The 25,628-nt window shown below is 35.2% G+C and overlaps 1 protein-coding gene and 1 pseudogene across 6 annotated transcripts in view; one reads left to right on the top strand and one right to left on the bottom strand.

The window, feature by feature from the left end:
* KANSL1L (KAT8 regulatory NSL complex subunit 1 like) overlaps window positions 1-25,386 on the bottom strand; it is a 138,778-nt gene extending 113,392 nt beyond the window's left edge. For 3 of the 6 annotated variants that reach the window (XM_025892315.2, XM_025892337.2, XM_073879152.1), the window contains exons 1-2: window positions 25,208-25,385; window positions 7,884-9,000 (exon numbers count right to left, since the gene is read on the bottom strand). In XM_025892315.2, coding sequence (XP_025748100.1) covers window positions 7,884-8,971 — 1,088 coding nt within the window. In that variant the 5' untranslated portion in view covers window positions 8,972-9,000; window positions 25,208-25,385. Of the gene's footprint in view, window positions 1-7,883; window positions 9,001-11,874; window positions 11,988-25,207 lie in introns of all 6 variants that reach the window. The other 3 variants (XM_073879137.1, XM_025892343.2, XM_025892330.2) reach the window with 3 other exon arrangements.
* On the top strand, window positions 11,316-11,687 carry LOC112807603 (large ribosomal subunit protein uL6 pseudogene; annotated as a pseudogene).
* Window positions 25,387-25,628: the final 242 nt, after the last annotated feature.

Genomic DNA, 25,628 nt, shown 5'->3' with positions numbered 1-25,628 from the left:
AAAACTTAAAAAAAATACTCCTGGGTTTGTTATAAATAAAATATGTAAATTTTAAAAAGGAAGAAATAGACAACCTGAATAGCCCTACATCTATTAAAGAAACTGGATCATGGGTACCTGGAAGGCTCAGTCGGTTAAGGGTCTTTGTTTCAGCTCAGGTCATGATCTCCTGGTCGTGGATCGAGGCCCGCGTCAGGCTCTGAGCTCAGCGTGGATTCTGCCTCTGATTCTCTCTCCCTCTCCCTCTTACTCACTCTCTCTCCCCTTCTCAAACAGATAAAAAAAAAAAAAAAAAAAAAAAAAAAAAACTTTTAAAAAATAAAGAAATTGGATCAATATTTAATAGGCTTCCAAAAGATAAAGTACCAGGCCTAAATAGGTTCACTGATAAATTCTACAAAAAAATTTAAGGAAGAAATTTCACCAATCCTCTAAAATCTCTTTCAGAAGACAGAGGCAGAGGGACTACTTCCTAACTCATTCTTTGAGGCCAGCATTAATTACCCTAATACCAAAACCAAAAACATTACAAAGAAAACTACAGATCATTATCTCTAATGGAGATAGCTGCAAAAATCCTCAACAAACAATTAGCAAATTAAATTCAACAATGTATAAAAAGACTTATATACCATGACCAAGTGGGATTTATCCCAGGTATGCAACACTAGCTCAATATTCAAAAATCAATTAATATAATCCATCACATCATCTTATCAATAGATACACAAAAAGCATTTCACAAAATTCAACACCTATTCAGGATAAAAACTCCCAGTTTTACTAAAGAAAAACAAAACAAACTCTCAGTTAACTAGGAATACAGAGAATTTCCTCAACCTGCCAAAAACCTACAGCTACATCATATTTTTAATGGTAAGAAACCAGAAGTTTTCCCACTAAGATTAAGAACAAGGCAATATATCCCCCTCACTTCACATTTTTCAACATCATAGTAGAAACCCTAGCTAATGCAATAAGAAAAGGAAATAAAAGAAACACAAGGTGTGTAAGGAAGAAATAAAACTTTTTGTTCACAGATGACATGATTATCTATAGAAAAATCCAAAAGAATTACACACAAAAACCCCTGCAACTAATAAGTGACTATAGCAAGGTTGCAGGATACAAAATTAATATACAAAAGTCAACTGCTTTCCTACATACCAGCAATATACAAGTGGAATCTGAATTAAAAACATATTACCATTTACATTAGCAAACCCATAAATGAAATACTTAGGTATAAGTCTTACAAAATATATGCAAGATCATATGAGAAAAACTTTAAAACTCTAATGAAAGATATCAAAGAACCGGGTGCGCCTGGGTGGCTCAGATGGTTAAGCGTCTGCCTTCAGCTCAGATCATGATCCCAGGGTTCTGGGATCGAGCCCCACATCGGGCGGGCTACTGGCTCAGCAGGGAGTCTGCTTCTCCCTCTCCCTCTGCCTCTCCCACTGCTCATGCTCTCTGTTATCTCTGTGTCTCAAATGAATAAATAAAATCTTTAAAAAAAAAAAAAGAAAGATATCAAAGAACTAAATGTTCCATATTCAAAGATACAATATTGTTAGTATCTCTGCTTTTTCCAACTTGATTCAATGAAATCCCAATCAATTCTGTCTACATCTTATTTCTCAACAATAAAATGGACAATCCAATTAAAAAATAGGCAGAGACCTGGACACCTCACCAAAGAACATACAGATATGGCAAGTAAGCATATTAAAAAATGTTCAACATTGTACGTCATTAGCGAATTGCAAATTAAAGCAACAGTAAGATACCACTATACACCTAGTGGAATAACCAAAATCCATCACTAACATCAAATGCTGACAAAGATGTGGAGCGATAGCAATCTCATTCACTGTTCGTCTGAATGCAAAATAGTATAGCCACTTTGGAAGATGGTCTGGCAACTTCTTACAAAACTAAATATACTCTTACTATACAATCCAGCAATTGCACTTCTTGGTATTTACCCAAATAAACTGAAAATTTATGTCCACACAAAAACATTCACATAAATATTTATAGCAGTTTTATTCATAATTTCCAAAGTCTGGAAGTAACCAAGACATCTTTCCACAGGTGAATAGATAAGTAAACTGTGGTATATCCAAACAACAGAATATTATTCAGCCCTAGAAATATGCTATCAAGTCAGGAAAATACATCAAGAAAACTTAAATGCATATTACTAAGTGAAAGGCGGCAATGTGAAAATGCTACACACTGTGATTCCAACCCTGTGACTCTAGAAAAGGCAAAACTATGGAGACAGTAAAAAGATTAGTGGTTGTCAGGGACTGGAGGGAGGGAAGGATAAATAGGCAGAACACAGAGGATCTGTAGGGCAGTGAAACTATTCTGTATGGTACTATGATGGTAGATATATGTCATATATGTTTATCCAACCCATAGAATGTGTAATACCAAAAGCGAACCCTACTGTAAACTATGGACTTTGAGTGATAATGTGTCTATACAGTACCACTGTGGTAGGGGATGGAGGGCTCCCTGTTCAGCAGGGAGTCTGCTTCTCCCCCTCCCTCTGCCCCTCCACCCCATTCATGCACGTGCGCATTCTCTAATAAAATCTTAAAAAAAATAGACTGCCAATTAACACCAAAGTAAAAACTCGAAGAAATTTGAATATATGGGGACTAATTTGGGGAAACAAAGAGACTCTTCTCTCCACACCGAAGACACCTGGGTGATTTGGAAGATACTCTCAGGTTTCCTCAAATAAAACAAGACTTAACCATGTTTCTTCCTTTTTGACAACCTTGGAGGATCAGAATATGTCTGTGTCAAAATCTGTGAGTTTTCTCATATGTATCCTAGATGAAAGTTAACTGATCATCGTTTCCCAGATGAAAAGAAATGTTAGAACTCTTAAGGTTTTACCACCAGATGAGAGGGAACATAATTGTAGCAGAGTCTGTCAGTGACCCACCTATATCCCCTGACACTTACCAGTTCAGCACACAAAGACCTGACTTCCAAATGCCAACACCTGCATTTCTTTGACCCAGGGTTTTGTTGTTGCTTGAGCCTGCTTTGTCACCCAAGTGGCAGAAGAAAAGGGTGAGGGATTTGACACAACCAGATCAGCCTTCACTTAGTAACTGAAGACCTGCTGTACAAATACACCAGTTTCCTCACCTCTCAAATTAACTCAAGCATGTATTTTACAATGGCTCCCCAAGTTTCTCATGGAATAATTAAGCTCCAGTCTCTCACAATAGTAAACTGCTTGATAAGACACTCTTTATTAGCTTTCAAATCAGTACCTTATTATGTACAGACACTTTATATTTAATGTTTCATCTAATTATCTGCAGAACTCTTTAAGGTAGATCAAAGAGGAATCTGATTCAAAGGTTTAAGAATAATATTAACCTCAGGGCACCCAGCTTGCTTAGTCAGAAGAACATGTGACTCTTGATCTCATACCAGTGAGTTCAAGCCCCAGACTGGATATAGAGATTACTTAAAAAAAAAATAAAAAATATTAAAAAAATAATAATAATATTAATCTTTGCTCAGGGTCACAGAGCAAGCCATGCATGACTCTAACACAAGAAGGTCCAAAACCTGTGCTGCTTCACCAAAGGAACAGACACTGGGGGTGGTTCTGTTCTTATTATAGTATAAGGATTATTATCTCAAACCAACAAAAACCCTAAAATTCTACTTCCTTTCCAAAGGAAAATGGCTTTAAAAATTTTTTTCTAACGTACACTAGTCTCTCAACCACAAGTTATTCTTTGAGATAATTAGTAATGGCATTATGAATTAATCCATTGCCTATATTTTTGGAGGGAAAAGGGGCAAGTCAAATATATATTTAAAATAACAATGGTGGGGTGCCTGGGCGGCTCAGTCGTTGAGCAACTGCCTTCGGCTCAGGTCAGGATCCTGGGGTCCTGGGATCAAGCCCCACATCGGGCTCCCTGCTTCATGGGAAGCCTGCTTCTCCCTCTCCCACTCCCCCTGCTTGTGTTCCCTCTCTCGCTGTGTCTCTCTCTGTCAAATAAATAAATAAAATCTTAAAAAAAAAAATTTAAACTTAAAAAAAGCATTTATAATAATATAATCTAAGATTTTTAAGATAAATATAATACATTTTACTTACCAATTTTTAAAAGTTACAAATGTTAAGTATTATAATAAAATAGTTACTTTTAAAGGCCTTTTGTCATGTTGTATTTCATTCATTCATTCATTCATTCTATACATACTCAATGCTGGTTCTAAGGTGTATAAGATACATTTTTTTTTTTTTAAGATTTTATTTATTTATTTGAAACACAGAGAGAGAGCACAAGTAGGCAGAGTGGCATGCAGAAGGAGAGGGAGAAGCAGGCTCTCCGCTGAGCAGGGAGCCTGATGCGGGGCTCGATCCCACGAGCCTGGGATCATGACCTGAGCTGAAGGCAGTCGCTTAACCAACTGAGCCACCCAGGAGCCCCTATAAGATACTGTGGCCAGTTTAGTACTAGAGACAAAGGAAGAAAGTGGGGGAAATAAAGTAAAAATAAACTACAGAACGGAAGAAGAAAAGATAAACATATATGAAGAGAAATTTCATAGATTGCCAACCACAATTTTTTTATCTTCAAAACTGCATATTCAAATACAGAAAAATTCATTTAGCCAACATATACCAAAAAAAAAAAAAAAACCACTAAAAAGTAGACAATGCTAGGCAGTGGGTATACAATGACAGAAAAAGTGGTATTTGCTCTTAAGTTACTTAAAATTAAGTTGAAGTCAACTGTAGTATTTGCCATTGTAGACCTTATAATTAAATTGAGAAGTCTATTCATATTCAGTAGGTATAAAAAAAATTTAATTGTCTTAGCACTCACTTAAAAATTTAGGTCCACAAAATGCCTATTTTTACCTATTTTACATTTAAGGTTTAATTCTGAACTTCATTCATTAAAAATATTCATCTAGCGATGCCTGGGTGGCTCAGCTGGTTAAGCAGCTGCCTCTGACTCAAGTCATGATCCCAGGATCCTGGGACTGAGTCCCACATCGGGGTCCCCACTCATCAGGGAGCCTGCTTCTTCCCCTGCCTGCCACTCCTCCTGCTTGTGCTCTCTCTCTCTCTAATAAATAAAATCTTTAAGATAAATAAATAAAAATATTCATCTACATTTGAAAAATCAATTTCCAGAAATGTAAAGAAAAATAAACTTAAAACCTTGTATCAGAATAAATGTATTAAATTATTGAATGAACTTAAACTGAAACAGAACTAATTCCAGTTTAAAAAAACAGAAACCATTTTTTACATTTACATCAAAAGATACAAATACTTAAAAGTTGTGTTATTCTCAAAATTCGGTAAATATCAAAACTAATAAAATGTTGAGAAACAATCTTTTCCACAAGAAATCTATTCACATTAGTAAAAATATTCAAAACAGTTAATATCCAATTTTGCAGGAGGTATATAAAATCAAGAAATGCAAACAGAGTTCAAATAGCAAAAAACAACAAAAACCTAAACAATTATCAAATAATTCAGTGAACTAAAGAATTCAAATAATTATTAGATGAATTTTGTATTACTGATTTGATCAGATGAGTATAACCTGGGAATCTAGAACATAAATATGAGCTTTAATAACCTAATATTAAATGGTCAATAATGCAAGATGCTAAAAGTATATATTATATCTTAATATTAAACTTATTAGATTCATTATTTTCCTAAAATGCATGTCTGGTGTTCCTGAGCCTTCCAACTGATTACAAAAAAAAGAAAGAATGAGAAAGAAACTTTCAAAGCCTGAACCCAATTTTTTTCCAGACTACTTTACGTCAATTTTCATCAATAAACTGGTGAAGCTGACAAAAAACGAATATTGCTTGATGCTTTGTATAAAAATATTTTTAATAGTTTGAATCTCCCTATTTGTGTATGTTTTATATAAATGTCTAAAATTAGTGTTCTCTGACTAAATTAAAGGAGTAAATGCAAATCTTAAAAGACCAATCAGTAATTATATGCTTGGTATATAAGATTTTTTTTTTTTTTAAGGTTTAAAATGTGGTTTCCATCCTTACTAGGTGTTGGGTTATTAAGACTAATAGGTATATTAGCAAGTCACATAGGACAAAATATGATTTAATGATAAATTGTATGGCAGATTAAGTACTACAGGAAATCAATGAAAGAAAATCCTAATGAAGGTCAAAATAGTCTAGGAATACATGATTTTCTGATTTTTGTTTCTAGCTTAAAAGAGTCAAACCTGCCGATTAGCTGTCCACAACAACGAAAGGTAAATAATTTACTAAATTTATCTGCTAAATTTTATTAAATTAAATTTCTTCAAAAGCATTAAAAATATAAAAATTGATAAATTTCTGGACTTCTTTCAGAGCACATGTGCTTAATAATTCTTGTGGCTATAAGCATCAATGAATTCTAGGTTGATAAAGTTGCATGGCCCAATAGCAAGAACACTGGTTTGAAGTCTTCCACACATGGACAATAATCCTAGCTCCATCAATTATTTGGCTTTTTGACCATGGGCAAGTTACTTAACCATGCAAAAGACTATTTCTTCTTAAATAAGGATAACAACAATCACCTCCCATGGTTGTTGAAAGGATTAAATATCTTATGTAAATATCACAATGCCAGTCAGAAAAAAATATGTGCTCAATATTAGCTCCCACATTCAAACACATTTCAAACATAGTGATAACAGAATACCAAAAGACTGGAATACCCACTTTGTTTTACATTTTATTCTTTACCACAGAAATTGATATACTGACCTTCTATTTATTATAAAAATTAGTGTGTTCAGCTTCTAATTCTGTAATAATTCTCTCATCTTTGACAATTTGATAAAAATGATGGACTTTTTCCTCCCAAAATATATACACAGTATTTTGCATCAAGTTAGGGACATTAACAGATTCCCCAAAGCTAGATTAAAAACTATGTTCTATCTGGCTATTTAAAAAAACTTAATTCAAATTAAATAAAATTTAAAAATTCAGTTCCTCAGAGACACTGGCCACATTTCAAGGGCTGAATAGACACGTGAGTCTGTTTGATAACACAGATACAGAACATTTTTATCATCTCAGAAAACTTCTATCAGATAAAGTTATTCTGGAGTATTAACACAATGTGATACACAAAACTACTTTACCTCTGTTTTATTTTGTTTTGTTTGAAGTATATTCTCCAGAGAGTAGAGACTGAATATTTTGCCCACAACCGAATCCCCAACATCCGGCACATAATAAGCATTCAATAGGTATCTAACAGCTGACATTATAATTTTGTTTTGGTTATACTAATCTAGCAAAAATTGACTAAGTTGGTAAAGACCAGTGCTGAAAGGTATGAACTCAATGAGTATATAAATACCATACTTAAAGGGAAAAAAAAAAAAGAGCCAATCAACTTAGATATCCTCTCAACTGATAACTCCTAAAGCCTAAAGCCAACGTGGGCTCCCCATGTGCAGACTAAATTTTTTTAATTTTGGCTATACATTTTGGCTAAAACACTTAAGCAAAATATTAAGCCTTGTCCATAGCCTATTCTATTTAAGAATGGGAGAAATGCTTACTTCTAGCTAAAGAGCTTTCATTATCCCTTTATGGTTTTTCCTAGATAGAGCAGTTGAATAACTTATTTTTAAATAGTATGTATACATTCACGCACAGTAGTTTTAACAAAATATTTTAAAAATTCACCAAAGTTTTATACCTTAAAGATTATGGCACTAAAATTTTAGAAAATCTACTTCCTTTTAATGTATAATGAAATCAAGACAAAACTGCTGCTATATACAGAACAGTAAAAGGTCTAATAATAATTTTGCACTTACACTGCCACATTTTTTCTAACGGTATATTCATCCAAATCGTCATCAGAGCTGCTATCAGTTGCATCAGAATCCAGACCTTCTTCAACATGAGACAACAGCCCTGTAGCAGACAGTGCAAATCTTTGGATTTCTGCAGCTGTACACCGTGCAAAGCCATTTTTTGTATCACTCCACAATTTAGTCTCTGCAGTCAACATGTTGACTTCTGGCTTAATTTCAGTGTATTTAGGTAAACTGCTATCCAAAACTGTGGTAGGTTCATGAAAGATCTTCATTTGAGGGAGTTGATGTTTCAGAGAAAATTTCATTTGTTGACCATAGTGCTTAACAACATGCTTTGCCAGAAGCATCTGTAAATGTTTCTGAGTTCTTCTAGCCTGGCTAAGTAACATTTTCTGTTTGCTTACACAATGAAGTAAACGAGCATTCACTTCCTCCTCTTTTTCAGCAGCTGAGAAACTAATAGGCACATTTGAGTGGCCAGGCCCAATTTTCTTTTGAGCACAGTGCAATAAGCCCTTTTTAATTTCAGCATCAGTAACTTTATCCAAAAGTGCACTCTTTTGGTACCATTTGCAGTTTTGCAGTTGTAGTTTATCTACATTAGTGTCTTTGGTTATATTTGAATCCAAAATAATTTGTACATCTGTCATGCACTGGCTTGTGCTATCTGACAGAAGTTCCTTTTTGATGAACTCTTCAGAATGAGAATGACAGATTTTACTAAGCTGAATATTGCTGCCATTACACAGTAGGTTTTTCAGCTTATTACAATTGGGTTCCCCTAATTTCCTTTGTTTGTAATTCTCACTGTATTTATTTAATGTAGAATTAGAACTCATTAAAAGAACTGTCTGATAATGTTTTGAAGACTGAGAGGAGCCAAAATGTTTTAAATTCACAAAGTTAGTGTTAAGAGTAGGTTCAGGAGTTGGAAATCCCAGCATCTGAGACAAAGTGTCTCCCTTGAGCTTTTCATCTACAGTTCTTGGACTTTCCATGCATAGCATCTTGTCAGACTCCATGGTACTTGGTAAAGATGAAAAGCAGATACCCTTTGTTGCTGCCTCCCTCAGAGCTGGGGTCATGGCGAATCCTGCAGATAATTACTGGAAACCTAAAATAATGTAAAAATAAATGATCAAATATCTAGGAAAAAGGCTCATGCTTACACGTTTACTAAGGGCAACATTTTCAATGCTTCTGATTAAAATGTGAATGGAACCAAACTCCTCCTTTATTTCCCAACTCCTAACAATATCTCTGTTCTTTCTTAATTCATAAGGAATTCAACAAAGACTAAACTCTTCTTTACTCTGACTGTGGGCCCAATACCAAAAACTCCAATTAAGGTTGCACACTACCTAGCCCAGTAAGTATTAGACAAATACTTGTGAATGTACCTCAACTGCACTTCAAGTTTTTTTGTGGGTTTTTTTTGACAATGTTTAGTGAAAGGCAAAAGAAAAAAATTCCAACCTGGAATCTGGGAATTATATTTGAAAATGTGACTCAATCCCATACTTTTAGCCAAAGTAAGAACTACTTATCTTTATAAAATATAAGCTGCTCAAAACCTCCATCTATCTCTCAAATTTCACAATCTGAACAGTATAAATATTAACTAAAATATGCTAAATAATGTCAGAAGATGTAACTGAACTACAAGCAAAAAAGTATAATTTCACAACTATTAAAAATAATGATAGCGAAAACTTGCTTAATCTTCAATGTGCAAAAATTTTTTGTGAAAAAGTATCTGCAATATTTTTTTCCCTTTTCACAAACAGATAATCATAAGTTATCATTACAAAAGCTGTTACTCCTGCCTGGAAAATAGTGGGGACTGTAACAGATGACTGCTAAAAATCCCATAATTAAACAAATTTCATTGTATCTTATCAAAAGAAAAAGTGTAAAACCATACAGTCTGATTCATTGAAAAAGTTAATCCTCTATCACTGAAAATTATGAAGACTAAATAGTGAAAAAAAATTTTATACCATTAAAAATTAGGAGTTTTGTAAGATACTCTGGAATGATACTCCATAATTTTTGTTTCAATACATGATTGTTAATAGTCATTTAAATGGCCATACTCCCATACTGTATGTCCCAGGTGCTAACTGTAACTCTATAACCTTCATTTTTATGTGAAAACACAAAACCAAAAGGAGATTCTTTACAAAGACTATCAAGAATGATAAAAGGAATAAAAGGCACAAAGGCTCTAATGCAGTTACAAAAAAAATACACAGGGTTAAAAGCAAGTTATAGACTAGGAGAAGACTTAGGCAATATATATATAATAAAAAAGAATTCATACCCAGAATACATAAAGAACTCCTACAAATGAGCAAACTGGTCAGACACTTCACAGATGACATCCAAAAGATCATTAAACATACAATCAATCTTACTAGTAATGAAGGAATTATAGATTAATAAAGCAAAAGACCAGTTTTCCAATCACTAAATTGAAAATAATGTTTTAGGGGCACCTGGGTGGCTCAGTTGGTTAAGCATCTGCCTGTTTAAGCAATCATGGCACAGGTCATGATTTTGGGGTCCTGGGATCGAGCCCTGCATTGGACTCCCTGCTCAGTGGGGAGTCTGCTTCTCCCTCTCCCTCTCCACCCCACTCATGCTCTCTCTCCTCTCAAATAAATAAAATCTTTTTTAAAAAATAAAAGAAAAAGAAAAGAATGTTCTAAGTCTGAAATATCACTTATGACAAGATTTCCCACATCTATTTGGACTATAAGTTGATTCAGGAATTTGACAATAATGTAGAAAATGTATTTGTCATAGGTGCACAAGAAAGCATTGTAACAGCAAACTATTCTTTCAAAGCAATCTAGATATCTAACAATAAGAAAATGGAAAATAAAACATGATGGAATACTATACAGCAGTTAAAAAGAATGACCTAAATCTAAATATACAAATACGGACAAACCTCAAAAAGAATATAAAGGTTTTTTTTAATGGTACAGTATGCTACCAAATAAATAAAATACAAACACAAGCTCTCTTTGCTCCATCTACTGTGAGAATGAAGACCATTCTCAGCAGACTATCAACATTCCAGAAAATGTCAACATCACTCTGAAGGGATGCACTGTTATTGTGAAGCGTCCCAGAGCATCAATGTAGGACTCAATCTCAGGGCGCCCGGTTGGCTCAGTCAGTTAAGTGTCTGCCTTTGGCTCAGGTCATGATCTCCAGGTCCTAGGATCGAGCACCACATCGGGCTCCCTGCTCAGCAGGGAGTCTGCTTCTCTCTCTCCCTTTGTCCCTCCCCACTGCTCGTTCTCTCTCAAATAAACAAAATCTTTTAAAAAATTAAAAAAAAAAAAACTCAATCTCCTTGGAAAGAAAAAGAAGAGGTTCCAAGATGACAAATGGTGGGGAAACAGAAAAGAACTGGCAATGGTTCACACTATCTATAGTCATGTACAGAACATGACCAAGGGCATTACACTGAACTTCCATCACAAGACGAAGTCTGTGTATGCCCACTTCCCCATCAATATTGTTATTCAGAAGAATGGTTCTCCTGTCGAAATCGAAAATTTCTTGGAAGAAAAATATATCCTCAGGGTTTGGATGATGCCAGGTGTTGCTTGTTCAGTATCTCAAGTCCAGAAAGATGAGTTCATTCTTGAAGAAAGTGACACTGAACTTGTATCAAACTCAGCTGCTTTGATTCAGCAAGCTACAATAGTTAAAAACAAAGACATCAGAAAATTGTTGGATGTTTTCTATGCTTCTGAAAAAGGAACAATTCAGGCTGATGAATAAGATCGAAGTTGTCCAGCTACAGAAACAGCAAGATACCAGATGATTTTTCAGACTTATTTGTGATATTTCAAAGATTCAATAAAAGCTGAATAATTTGGGGGGAAAAAAATACAAACACAAGACCACACCACATAAATGTGTGTGTGTGTTTTTACAAGAATAAAAAATGAACCAGAAAAATACCCACCAAATCTGTAACAGTAGTTGCACATCAGGTAAGTTCCATGAAACAGAACTAAGAGTGATGGTTTAAGAGGAGCTGAGTTTCAACTACAAACTTTATTACCTGGGGGAAAAAGACTTAAATGCAAAATGAACAAATGTTAATGGTTATTAATTCTGTGTGATAAAAATACAGATGTTTGGGGGTGCCTCACTGGCTCAATCAGTAAAGCATGCAACTCTTGCTCTCAAGGTCATGTGTTCAAGCCCCATTATGGGCATAGAACTGACTATAAAGAAATGTTTGCCTTTTTTATACTTTACTGTGTAATGTCTAAAAAAAAAGTAGAGATTTCCATATAATTCTCTCCTCAAAGTCTGTATATCTCAAAGTTTTCTAATTTTATGAGAAATATTCTATTATCTTCTATTCAATAAACATCTACAATAGTATTTAGATATCCACACTGCTTAAACTGTGTTCACAGATGAGGGAGGTATATTCAAAACATACTATATCCCCTCCCTACCCACCTTCTCTCTCTCAAAAATTTGAACAAGGTGCTAGGGACATATTCAAAATGACTAACAGCAGAGGCAGAAGATAAAATACCATGAGGCAGTAGAGTTCATCTCAGGCCCTGGATAAACTAAATATAAGGGAAAACTAAAAATAAGATGCAAAAATAAATAAATAAAGATTAATAGTTAAGAACTATAATTGGTAGCAAAAAAAATGTACATTTAGACTGCCTTAGGGGCATTTATGGTAGAGAACTAGAATAAAACACACACACAAAAATTCTGGTGAGATCTCTAGGGTATACTTGGTACAACAGGCAGTTTATAAAATGATCTTAATAATTCCCATATCCTGGTTATTCATGCCCTTGTGTAATCCTTTCAAGTATGGACTGGATTTGCTGACCTGCTTCTAGCAAACAGAATTCACGAGAGGTGATGGGATATCACTTCTGAGATTAGGTTCCATCTTGTCACCCTCTCTCACTCTGGGATGCCAGCTGCCATGCTGTGAACTGGAAGACCCACACAGCAAAGAACTCATGTGTGCAGCCAACAGACAGCAACTACCTAAAACCTGCCAAAAGTTATGTGAGCAGTCTGAGAAGCAGATCCTTCCCCAGTCAAGCCTTCAGATGACAGAAGCCCCAGCCAACACACTGATTGCAACCTCGTGTGAAATCTCGAGCCAGAAGCACGCAACTGAGCCATGCTTAGACTCCTGACCCATAGAAACTGTGAAATAAAGACATTAAATTGGGGGCTAATATGTTACATAGCAATAGATAACTAGTACACTAGGATATGAAGACTTTGGGTTCTAGTCTCTAGAAAGCCCATCCATTCCACAGTTCCAATTCTAGGATTTCCATGAAGTTCCTCTATATTATATTCCCAAGTGTATCCTTATAAAAATCTCAGCCTGAAAGTCTTTCTACATTGCAACCAAAAGAAAATCATGAAAATAGATGTCTCCTATAAATAAAAGATTAAATTATGTTCATAGTCTTTATTTTACATGATGTATCATGGTGATTGATTTGCAAATACTGAACCACCCTTGTATCCTTGGAATAAATCCCGCTTAATGTTTAGTTTTATCATTAAACATAAGTGCATTATCCCAATTTTTAAAATTATTTAAATATGTGATCATTACATATAACAGTGTATCCTAATTGGTTATTCTAAACTCTACCATTTCTGACTTCCTCCATATTACATAAACTACACTTACCACTAACATTTCCAAAAATCTGTGAAAGCTTGGATTTTCGACTATTTTGTTAACAACTACAGGCATCCCTCATTTTATTGCACTTCACTTTATTGCACTTAGCAGATAGTATGGTTTTTTTTCTTTTGCAAATTGAATGTTTGTGGCAACCCTGCATCAAGCAAGTCTATTGATGCTGTTTTTCCAACAGCATATGCTCACTTCATGTCTCTGTGTCACATTTTCGTAACTCTCACAATACTTCAAACTTTTTCATTATTATTATATTTGTAATGGTGATTTTGATTAGCAATTATGATTCACCAAAAGCTCAGATGACAGTTAAGAACAAACTATTTTTTAATTAAGGTATGTACAGTTGACCCTTCAACAATGCAGGGGTTGGGATGTCAACCACCAACACTGTTGAAAATCCACGTATAACTCTAAGTCCTCCAAAACTTGACTAGAAGCCTTACCAATATAAACAGTCAAATAACACATATTTTGTGTTATATTAGTGTATTCTTACACTAAAGCTAGAGAAAAGAAAATGTTAAAATCCTAAGAGAAAACACATTTACAGCACTGTATTTATTGAAAAAAAAAAATCCATGTATAAGTGGACGCAGAGGGTTCAAACCTATGTTGTTCAAAAGTCAACTGTATATTGTTTTTTCAGACATAATAGGTGACATATGATCTTAATAGGTGAAGAAAAAGCATTTGACAAAATCTAATATTCATCCATGAGTAGGAAAAAACCCTCAGATTAGGAAAAGAAAGAAAACTGCTTAAAGAGCATCTACACAAAAGCCTACAGATCACTTTACAATTAATGATGAAAGACTGATGCCTTTGCCCGATGACTGGTAATGAGACAAGGTGTCTGTTCTCACCACTCCTATTCATCATCATACTGAGGTCCTAGCCGATGGAATAGATGAAGAAAAAAGAAATAAAAAGCATACAGATTGGAAAGGAAAAAGTAAAATTGTTTCTATTCACAGATGAAATTATTTTCTACATGGAAAATCCCAAGGGATCTATTAAAGAAAAAAAAGTTTCTAGATCTAATGACTTTAAAGGTAGCAGATATAAGGTCAAGATACAAACATCATTTGTATTTCTAAAATGAAAAACTGGGTGACAAAAAGCAAGGAACACCCTAAATGGAGTGATATGCTCTGTTCATGGATTGCTGAATATTGTTTCAATGTTAATTCTTTTAAAAAAACTTATCTATAGATTCAACACAATCCCAATCAAAATCTTGGTAGAATTTTCTGCTGATATCAAAAGCTGATTCAAAAATTCACATGGAGGGACACCTGGGTGGCTCAGCCTGTAAAGCGTCTGCCTTCGGCTCAGGTCATGATCCCAGGCTCCTGGGATGGAGTCCCGTATTGGGCTCCTTGTTCAGCAGGGAACCTGCTTCTCCCTCTGCCTGCCACTCCCCCTGCTTGTGCTATTCTCTCTCTTTCTGACAAATAAATAAAATCTTTAAAAAAAAAATTCATATGGAAATGGCAAGGAACTAGAAAACAAAACAAGAAAAAGAACAAAGCTGAAGGACTCAAACTACCTATCTACTTAGTCAAAATAAATGTGGCATTGGTAAAAGAATGAACACAAAATCAATAGGATAGAAAGCTCCAAAACAAACCAGCACACATATGGTCAACTGATTTTTGACAAAGATGTAATGGCAATTCAATGTAAAAAGACTAACTTTAAACAAATGGTTCTGGAACAATAAGACATCCATATGCAAAACACTGAAACTTAACTCATATCTCATAAGATATACCTATATAAAAACAGTCACATCCAACAGAATGGATCATAGACCTAAAAGTTAAACTTAAAACCATAAAACTTCTAGAAAAATACACAGAAAAAAATCATTATGGGTTAGACAAAGATTTTTTTAGATAGGACAACAAAAACATTATTCATAAAACTGAACTTCCTCAAAATTAAATACTAAACATAAGAAACTAAAATATAACAATTTATGCAGAAAATACATGTTCAAGTTAGTAGAAATCAAATGTGCATACTCCTCAAAGATAATAATTTTACCATTCAGGTTAACTCTACATAATGGCTTCAACCATTACACAGTTTTAAACTGTAGTTATCTTCAATCACTTACTATTTCATTTTTATGCATAACAGACAAATGGTTAGAGGCAGAATACATAAGGAATACTGATTTAGAGCATAAAATAATGAATTCTGCAAATTCACCTCAATAGTAAGCTAAACAAGTTTTGGTGACTGATGTTGATTTGCCTCAAAAGTCCATGTTCTTGAGTTTTCAGGCTATGGGTGTCAGTCAAGTGTTCGACATACTGTAGCTTTTTTCTCCTTGGAAATACCTATTATAGGATGTGGTGATGTAGACTGTAAAACTGCAATTTTCTTGCAACTATTTTGGAACGATATCTATTTCTAATGTTTGTTGTACAGAGTTGTAATGACGATTGTTTTCCTTTTTTAAGTAAAAAAATAGCATAAAAAATTTTAAAGGCTTACAAATACCAGATATAAAAAATGTCAACACATTAAAAAAAATTAGTCCCGTTAGTTCTATAAAGTGTATTCCACATGATCACAATTATTTTATAGCACTTCCAGTATTTCAGAAGCCAATTTAAAAAAACAAGACAGTAAAAATATCTAGCTACAAGTAAAGTCATCTGGTTTTCATTTGAGTATAAAGACTATCCACACCACAACATGTTATTTATAGAGAAGTGCTTGTGAATGGCAGCTTAAAACCTATTTCATCTTTTAAAAACAAAACAAAATGAAAACTTTCCAAAAATTACAGAAATAAGTTTAAAAAGAGACAAACTGACTTTCAAAAAGCAGAAAATGAAGAAACGGCCAACCTTGAGTCATGTAGTTTTGTCTATTTTTGGTAGGAGATAGATTTTTAACCTCCATTTAATATATATTCAATATAAAACCAAACATTCAACAATTCAGTTAATACATATTTATTGAGCGAATGTAACAAACACCATCTTAGTTACCAGAAAGATGACAGTGAACATCAAAGATAAGGTTTCCATTCTCACAGAGCTTACATTCTAGCAAATGGTAGATAGAATAAACAGACAAAAAAATACCAAGTAAATAAGGGTTCCCTAGTGTTCTTATAAAAAAACTAAACAGTGATACAGCATGTCAACATTGGGACAGGAGTTACTTTAGATTTGTAAATGAACGAAGGCCTTGGTGTTGGTGATTATCTGCTCTGAGATCTGAAATGACAATAACAAACCAACCAAGACTTGGGAGTAAGAGCCTTCCAAGAAAAAAAGCCAACTAATAAAATGTTTTCAAACAGGAATAATTTTGGTGTGTTTGTGGAACAAAAATAACAAATATATCTAGAACATAATGAGCCAGAGAGACTAAGAGGAAATAAGATCAGAGAGGCAAATGGTTTGCCAAGACATTTTATGTAAGTCAAAGGAAAACCACTAAAGGTATTTGGATAAGATAGTAACATGATCTAATTCACATTATTTTTAAAAAACTCCTCTAGCTGTTCTACAAAGAAAAAGTTTATATAGGAGAAAGAATGGAAATGGCTTCCAAGAAGAGAAGCACGGAGACCAATTAAAAAGCTTCTTGAAGTAATCTAAACAAGAGATAGTACCAGTGGCTTGGGATTAGTGAGGTAGTACTAGAAATTAAAATGGATGAATCTAAGATAGTTTCAAGGTAGAACTGACAAAACTTTTGACAGCCAAGATTTTATGGGGCCAAAGGTAAAGGAAGCAATTAATTATGACTCTTAGGTTTTTGGGTTGAGCAACTGAGTTGTCAGTGATGCTATTTTCTGAAATGGAGCAGAATTGAGGAGACAGAAGGTTGAGGGAGAAAAATAAAAAAGTTCTGTTTGGGATATGTTGACTTTGAAGTACCTATTAGCCATACAAGTGGAAGTAGTTAGATAAACAAGTCTAGAGTTCAAGCAAGAATTCATAGAAATACCATTTTTGGGAGTCACTGGTTATAAATAGTATTTAAAGCCAAAGGACCAGAAGAGGTTTTTTGTTATTGTTTTTGTTTTTTAAGATTTATGTATTTATTTTGAGAGAGAGAGAGCATGAGTCGGGGGGAGAGGAAGAGGGAGAGAATCCCAAGCAGATTCCTGGCTGAGTGCAGAACCTGATATGGGGCTCAGTCTCACAGCCCTGAGACCATGAGATCATGAGATCATGAGATCATGACCTGAGCCAAAATCAAGAATACCAGATGCTGAATACAAAAAAGAAGAAATATTTGAAGCAATAACTTCAATTTGAGAATTTCTCCAAATTAATGTCAAACATCAAACCACAGATCCAGAAAGTTCAGAGAACATGAATAAGACAAATGCCAAAAATAAATAGCATATATCACTGGATAAATGAAGCACTGTATTAAAATTGTATTACATAATTTATATACAATTATATACAATAATAGTATACTTACAACAAATAATAGTTCATCTAAAAATCATTTATCACATATTTTCCCCATTAAAATGAAAGCCACATGAAGGCAGGGTTTGAATGTTTTCACTCAGTGCTGTATCCTAGAATACTGTTTGGCACATAACAAGCAGGCCCTTAGTAAATATTTCTTCAATAAATAGCTTCAAGAAATAATAAAATTACACTTGATCCTTAAAAAACATGGGTTTGAATTGTGTGGGTCCACTTACATGTCGATTTTTTTCAATAAACACAGTACTGTAAATGCATTTCCTTTTATGACTTAATCATTCTTTTCTCTAGCTTATTTTATTGTTAAGAATACATAATAAACCGGGCACCTGGGTGGCTCAGTTGGTTAAGCGACTGCCTTCAGCTCAGGTCATGATCCTGGAGTCCCTGGATCGAGTCCCGCATCCGGCTCCCTGCTCAGTGGGGAGTCTGCTTCTCCCTCTGACCCTCCCCCCCCCCTCGTGCTGTCTCTCATTCTCTCTCAAATAAATAAATATCTTTAAAAAAAAAAAAGAATACATAATAAACCTAACATACAAAATATGTGTTAATCAGGTATTTGTGTTATAGGTAAGGCTTCCAGTCAACAGCAGGCTATTAGCTAAGTTTTGGTGGGGGGGGAGGGGGCATCAGTTATACGTAGATTTTTGACTGCATGGGGGGTTAGCACACCTAACCCCCACATTGTTCAAGGGTCAACTATATTTTAAAATGCCTAGGAAGGAGGTTCATGAGATACTTTATTATGATAGGAGTCTTATGGTTAGGAAATATTAGTATAGAACACTGCTGTCCAACAGAAATATGAGTTACACATTTAATTTTAAATCTGCTACTTGAATATATTTTAAAAAGTGAAAAAGAAACATGAAATATTAACTAAAATATTTCAATCTGTAATCAATATAAAAATATCTTGATGAGATATTTTATGTTTTGTATGTGTGCTAAGTCTCAAAATCGAGTGTTTTTTACATTTAACAAACTCAATTTGGACTAGACACATTTCAAGAGCTTGATAGTCACATGTGGTTAAGGACTACTGTACTGGACAGTACAAAGTATAGTCCCCCTAAGTAAACAAGAATCAATCATTAACTAAAATATTAGTCCCCAAAGTTCTTAGCCAAACATATTGTTTTGTATTTTTAGGCACCTAAAGTATTTCAGAATGTTCAAAAATATGGAAAAGACGAATCCTTAAAAAGCTTTCAAAGAAGCATCTTGATCTTATGAATAGTTTCTAATTATTCCAGTTTCTAATTATTGAGTTTCTAATCATGCACATAATTGTGTGGTGCAAAAAGTACTTGGATCTTAGCTAAATCTAAGAAATTTCTTTCAAGCTGCTAAAATACTGTACTCTATTCCAGGCACCATTTATTTCATATACACCTAAGATACTCAGGTAAAACAGGTACCTCTTCTAAGAGTTTAATATATAGGACTTCAAAGAAGCTGTAATGGATAAAACTGAGAAAAACTGAACTCCTTTTGGCCATAAATACAGAACTAAAATATTAAACTAACAGGATCTGCAAGCTAAGAAACTAACCATATCAGTACCCTTTCAGATTATCCTAATTATCTGTCAAGACGCAAATGTTCTTGATCAACTATATTTCCTGAGCATGAATTTCACTTCTATGTTTTTACAACAAAGTTTTCAACTTACATTCCAGTTTTAATTAATTAGTTAATTAAAAAATTCTTTAGCACATCCACAGCCCAGAAATTTTGAGGGTGGCATAAAACAAAACCAAAAACTAATCTGTTATAAATCTTTTATAGATAATCCACCAAGTAAATAACCCTACAATCAACAGTCCAGATCTCACTACATATCCCTTTTTCTTAGAAGTCTCACAAAAAAATACCAATCAGAGAGAAAATTGCAGCCAGGCAAAGTTTATGCCTTTAAATTGCAAACATTTAAAAACTACAAAGAATTAAAACTTTTTGTCTTTTCTTTTTGTCCATATTAAACTCATTATTATATAAATCAAATTAGTTCAGTAAAAAGTCTATATCATAAATTCTAACTTTTGTTCTACAATCTAATCCAACACATTTATTGTGAATTAAGGAAGAAATCAGTTATGTTACCACAAATAAAAAGCTTTGCCCTGATGTCTACAAAATGTTTCCATTAGTGACATAATCTTTTTTTATAAGTCATACATATTTATGAATTTAGCATTAATTAAATATAAAATGGTCCTGCAGACATCATGAGATATAATAAATATTATGTCATCCCTCAAAAATTGCATGTACATAGCGAGATAATTATGATGTCAATAATTTCTGAGTTGATCCCAACACTTAGATCAGGTCTTTACAATATATAGATCATATATACCAAATAATTTTTGGCATTTCTACTTTTGTAAGAAAAAAAATAAAAGTTTGCTAATCTAGTCTATCTTCAGAAATGAAACTGATAATCTAGATAATTTAGATAAAAACCACCCTTCCTCCTGAAAATGAACATTAAAAATTAAAGGCCAAATCTGATTTTCCACCCCCTAAAGTACTGCTCCAGATTTTAACTATGATTTATATTCTAGCACATATATGTATATTCCATATAGTCCATGGAAAATACCCTATTCAAATCCACCCTGAACATTAAATTTACTATTCTGACCGGAATCTGGATAATCCCAGTTACCTTAAATGTAGTAACACGAACTAGGAATTACATTATCACAAATAAGGCAGATTCATCCTTAAGTTTTAGACAGTAAAAACTACCAATGGCATTTTGAGAAAGGGGAAAAGCCTGAAGTAGGGACAAATATTAAATTATTTCCACAGTAACAACTTAAATGTGTTTCAGACAGCTGATCCATTAGAATATCAGAGAAAGAATAGGAAAAAAAGACAAATTCTCTTAGCAAAGTATGAAAAGCTCTTTCAAACATTACTAAAAGACTCAAAAATTTTAATTTGTAACTCATAAAGAAAAATCTAATTAAAACAATAGTAATGAGAAAGAGTTTACACTGGTATTAATTTTACTCCTCAAAAATATAGGAATTAATGGAAGGTATAAATACAAAATACAGTGTCATGTTTTCAAGATTTCTTAAATATGGGCATTCTCAATTTACAGCAGAAAACACTGCAGTAATTGGCATGACCAGGGTACAGTTGGCTCAGTACTTTGTACTCAGTAATGTTTACAGCAAGAACTTCTTCCACTTTGAAAACTATCCCTAAAAAGGAATTCTCTTTGAAGACTAAAGGAATTTAATTAAAGATAAAGCCACTTGGGTGGCCACATAATACATCAAACAGATCATACTTCAAGCAGAATTATTACTACTCAGTTATAAGTGCATGACTCATAGGAATATAAATGAAGAGTTGTTTTTTTGTGTGTGTGTACATCTGCTTGGATCCAGAAATTTACATTTAGAAGTGTACTATCATATTTGCTCCAATTTCATGTCGTTAAACACTGATTAATGATCTACACATAAAACTTTTTAAAAATTACTTTGAAAAACATGCTTGAGATTTCATGGTCTTCTAGGACCGAAACCAGACAATAAATACAAAGTTCATTACAAACGTTAACAAAACCTCAATATTATAAATGAATGCCTTTTCTCCCAATTCTGCAATTCTTAGAGAACTGTCACATCCATATAGAAATAAAATGTGCTTCTAAAATCCTAAACATATCAAGTATTGAAGACTTTCATTACTGTCTTCAGATTTTCATTATAGACTGTCCATAGGCAAGTACAATATTACCATTTTTATTAACATTTGCTGATTATTTATCCTACATGCAATAAGGAGCCCAGTTCACTGAAATCTCTCTTAAGACAACATCTAAAAGGAAAAACAAATAGATATCTTGTGGAAATGATACACCTTCCTTGCCTTTTGAAATTGAACATACAGAAAGTAATGTAAGACTGTACTGATGATTCAGGGTCATCCTTATGTACAGTATTCCCTTATAGTCCCATAATGCAGTCAGGACTTTTAGGATAGAGGTGTATAATGATATGCTTTAAAGTCAGTAAACTGGTCGCTAATTCTCTACGACCTGTCACTTCTGTTGCAAGCAGCCCCACTCCTTGCAGTTTATAACTTGTGAAACCCAACTGGTAAACAATCCTGAACACAATTCTAAACCCGAAAGAAATGGGTTTCTGCCTCCTTTACGATCTAAAACTGTACAGACCAATGCAAAAGGACATGAGAGGAAAATAACCAAATAAATGAAAATAAAAATTACAGATGAAATGTAAGGTTTATGTGGTAGATTAAAGGCAGTAAAAGGTGTTATAGGCAGTAATACATGGAACAATGTGAATAATGAAATAAAGGAACTTTAGATAGTAGGCTTTAAAAAAAATAACACCAAAAAATAAATAAATAAAACACAGAAAAGGCTACCGTGAAACTAGAATGATCAAAGTGAAATCTGTAAGTGAATTCCATACTAGATAAATGAATAAAGGAAATGAAATAGTTTATCATGATAAAAAAACTGGATAGAACTTTGGATGATGCAGCAGTTGAACATGAGAAGTCACTGGACCTTTTTAGGAGACAACTGTGAGATCAGTGAGGCCCCTCTCTGAAGGGAGAAGTACTCAAAGTAATGAATCAAACAGTAACGGTATACTGCCAACAACGTACTAGTAAACTAAGACAAAAAAGCAAGACATCATTTCCTGATCTTCCACAGGTCAAAAAGCTAAATATTAATAAGCCAACTGGCAAGTATTCATTGAGCACCCACTTTGTGATTTGCAACATGTCAAATATGAAATATATTCTCCTTGCAGCAGCTTACAGTAAGAAGGTAGATATACCAGTTATTGTGGGAACAATAACTTAATGCAAATTAAAGCAAGGTTTTTTGTTTCAATACTAACACTAGATGATGAACAAGGACATAATGTGAGGCTGGCTCATACACCATGAGTATAAATTGTTACAGGAAGGTAGTTTGGTGATGTTCAAGAGCCTTAAACACACACAACCCCAGACTCTGACCTAGTAATCTCTTTTACAAAAATAAGGGGAAAAAAAATTTCAAAGATTTACGTAAAAGGCAATCCTCTGTAGTGAAGTTTGTTAGCAAAACAACAGAAACATCCCAAACATATGCCAATAGGAAAAATTTTAAATATGATAGTTACGATATAATTTTAAGCAGCCAAATATAATTTTTTATAGACTATTGACATGGAAATGTTTATGAAGTAGAATTAAATGAAAATATACCACATGAACCCAGTTATAGGAAAAATTCACAAATACACATATTTAGAAATACAAGCTATTTGCACTCATCTTTATTTTCCCATTTTATAAGATTATTTAATAAGCAATTGTTATTTGAAAAGGCACATATGATACACACGCAAACGATAAATGTAAAAAATAAGTGTGATAGAATTGGCCTGGATTAAGAAAAATTTCATGTAAAAACTTACTCTAGAAGGGCTGGGGATGAGAAGTAATGATAATCTTTCTAGATTAAAACTACAAAGAAATGATGGTAACCTGACACTGATCAAGTGGGTGGAAACAGGGAGAATCAAAGATAATAGTTACTACAATAGATTTTGAAGATATTCAAATATGCCCTATTTCATGATTCATTCAGTTTATAATCTTCCAGTATGCTGGATTTAAAAAAAAAAAAAAAACTTTTACTATAAAACCATGTCACTTAGCAATTACTGTATTTTTGCACTGTTGGTAAAGATTGTAAACTACTTTTACTAACACAAGGTATTTAATTCTCATAACAATCTCTTAAAGCAGGGACAGCATTATGAAACTATTTACAAGACGAAACAAACATTGAGAAAAGAGGGGTTGTGACTTGCCCAAGGAAACGGCCCGTTAAAAATTGGAAACAGTAGAAACCACTCAATGCTAGATTCAAGCAATCTACATTCCAGAACACCAGGTTTCTCTCCAATACTGAATTATTTTTAGAGCCACTTCTACCTAGTCAAAAAGTTTTGTCTGCAGTATTGGTAAATATCTCACTTAAGGCTTAGTTGTTAACAAAACTGACCCATCCTGTATTTTAAAAACATTCTTACAGAACCAAACTCAGCACGAAGTTAAGCCAACTGAGTAAGACTAAAGAAGTTACCGTCTTAAAACTCACCAGCTGACTAAAGTTTGGGGAATCAAAAAGGAATGTGCTTCTCTGTTAAAAAAAAAAAAAATCAATCTCCAACACCCCCACCCCCCAGCGCCGCGCCTCACAGCTGATCCGAGGTAAAGGGTGGAGTGGATCTGCGCGGCAGAGCGGGCAGGGAACCAACTAAAAACTAATCCTCTCACAGCGAAAGACAAGAAGGTCCATCCCAGTGCCTTCCCTCTTGGATGTAAAGCTAACCTCTTCCTTTCTTTAACGACCAGAAAACAGCCTTCTATTTCTTGCTACCAATGACCACATATCCTCAAATTTTCCAGCAACGTCGGTCCCTTCGAAATACGAAGAGACACAAACTTGGAAACACCATTTCTCAATAATTCTCTAGATTCTTCTCCACCCCACCTAATTCTAAAAACCAAATCAACGTTGCCTGAAATAAGGTATAAAATAAAAGCAAACAAGGGTCACATCCAACACAGACGGCTCCGCTTCAGAGCTCCCCAAAAACAGCCGACACCTCAACCGCACCCGACAAGGCGCGGCCGCTAAAACAAGGGGAGGGCCCAGACCACGTGTTCTGCCGTCTGCGCACGCGCCAGCCAAAACAAAAGGGAGGCCCGCCAAGCCCCTCCCCTGCCCCCACGTGACCACGTCTAGGTCCGCCCCCACCCCTCCCTCCACTCCTCTCTCCCCTCCCCTCAGCTTCTGCCAAGGCTGTTAGGTTTAGCCGTTTAAATTTGGCTGCGGTCCGACCCCTGCCCTAGAGCGCGATCCTGTGCCGGGATCCGGCGTCCAACAGCCCATAGGATTCGGGGGGCGAAGGGGCTGCCCTTCGGCTGCCTGGCCCGCAAGTCCACCCGGCGGTCTTCTCCGCTCTCCCCTCCCCGCGCTGCCGCCGTCCCCGGCAGAGGAGACCCACCCCCCTCAGCCCGCCGCTGAGACGTCGGCCACTCGCCTGCTGGGGCGCCCTGGCTCCCCTCCGCCGCCGCACCTTCGGTCCGGCCGTGGTGGGGGCTGCTGAGGTGATCTCTAGCTGCCCGCCCGCCTCCCCCCACCCGGGGCGCCGCTGACTCGTCTCCAGAGCGCGCCCCGCTCCCGCCCCGGCCGCCGCCGCGGTTTAACAGTCCGCCCGCTGCCCGCAGCTCCAGGCGGCTCGGGGACGGAACCCTGCCGTGGTGGAGGGGCAGTGGGCGGGGCTCAACGCCAGCCAATGGCAGCAGGGGAGGGGAAGCGCCATGCAAATGAGCGCGGGTGGCGGGGAAACCCCGGCAGGGGGCGGGGTCTGCAGCAGCGGCTGCGAGCGTTCTGGAAGTCGCTGGAGCACGACGCCCGAACCCTGGTGCAGAGGCGCGGCGACTCCCAGGGGGCGGGTTCCG

The sequence above is a fragment of the Callorhinus ursinus genome, unplaced genomic scaffold, assembly GCF_003265705.2.
Source record: "Callorhinus ursinus isolate GAN/ISIS: 27379988/994484 unplaced genomic scaffold, GSC_fseal_2.0 scaffold2, whole genome shotgun sequence".
Lineage (NCBI taxonomy): Eukaryota > Metazoa > Chordata > Mammalia > Carnivora > Otariidae > Callorhinus > Callorhinus ursinus.
This window is presented reverse-complemented; position numbering and strand designations above follow the sequence as displayed.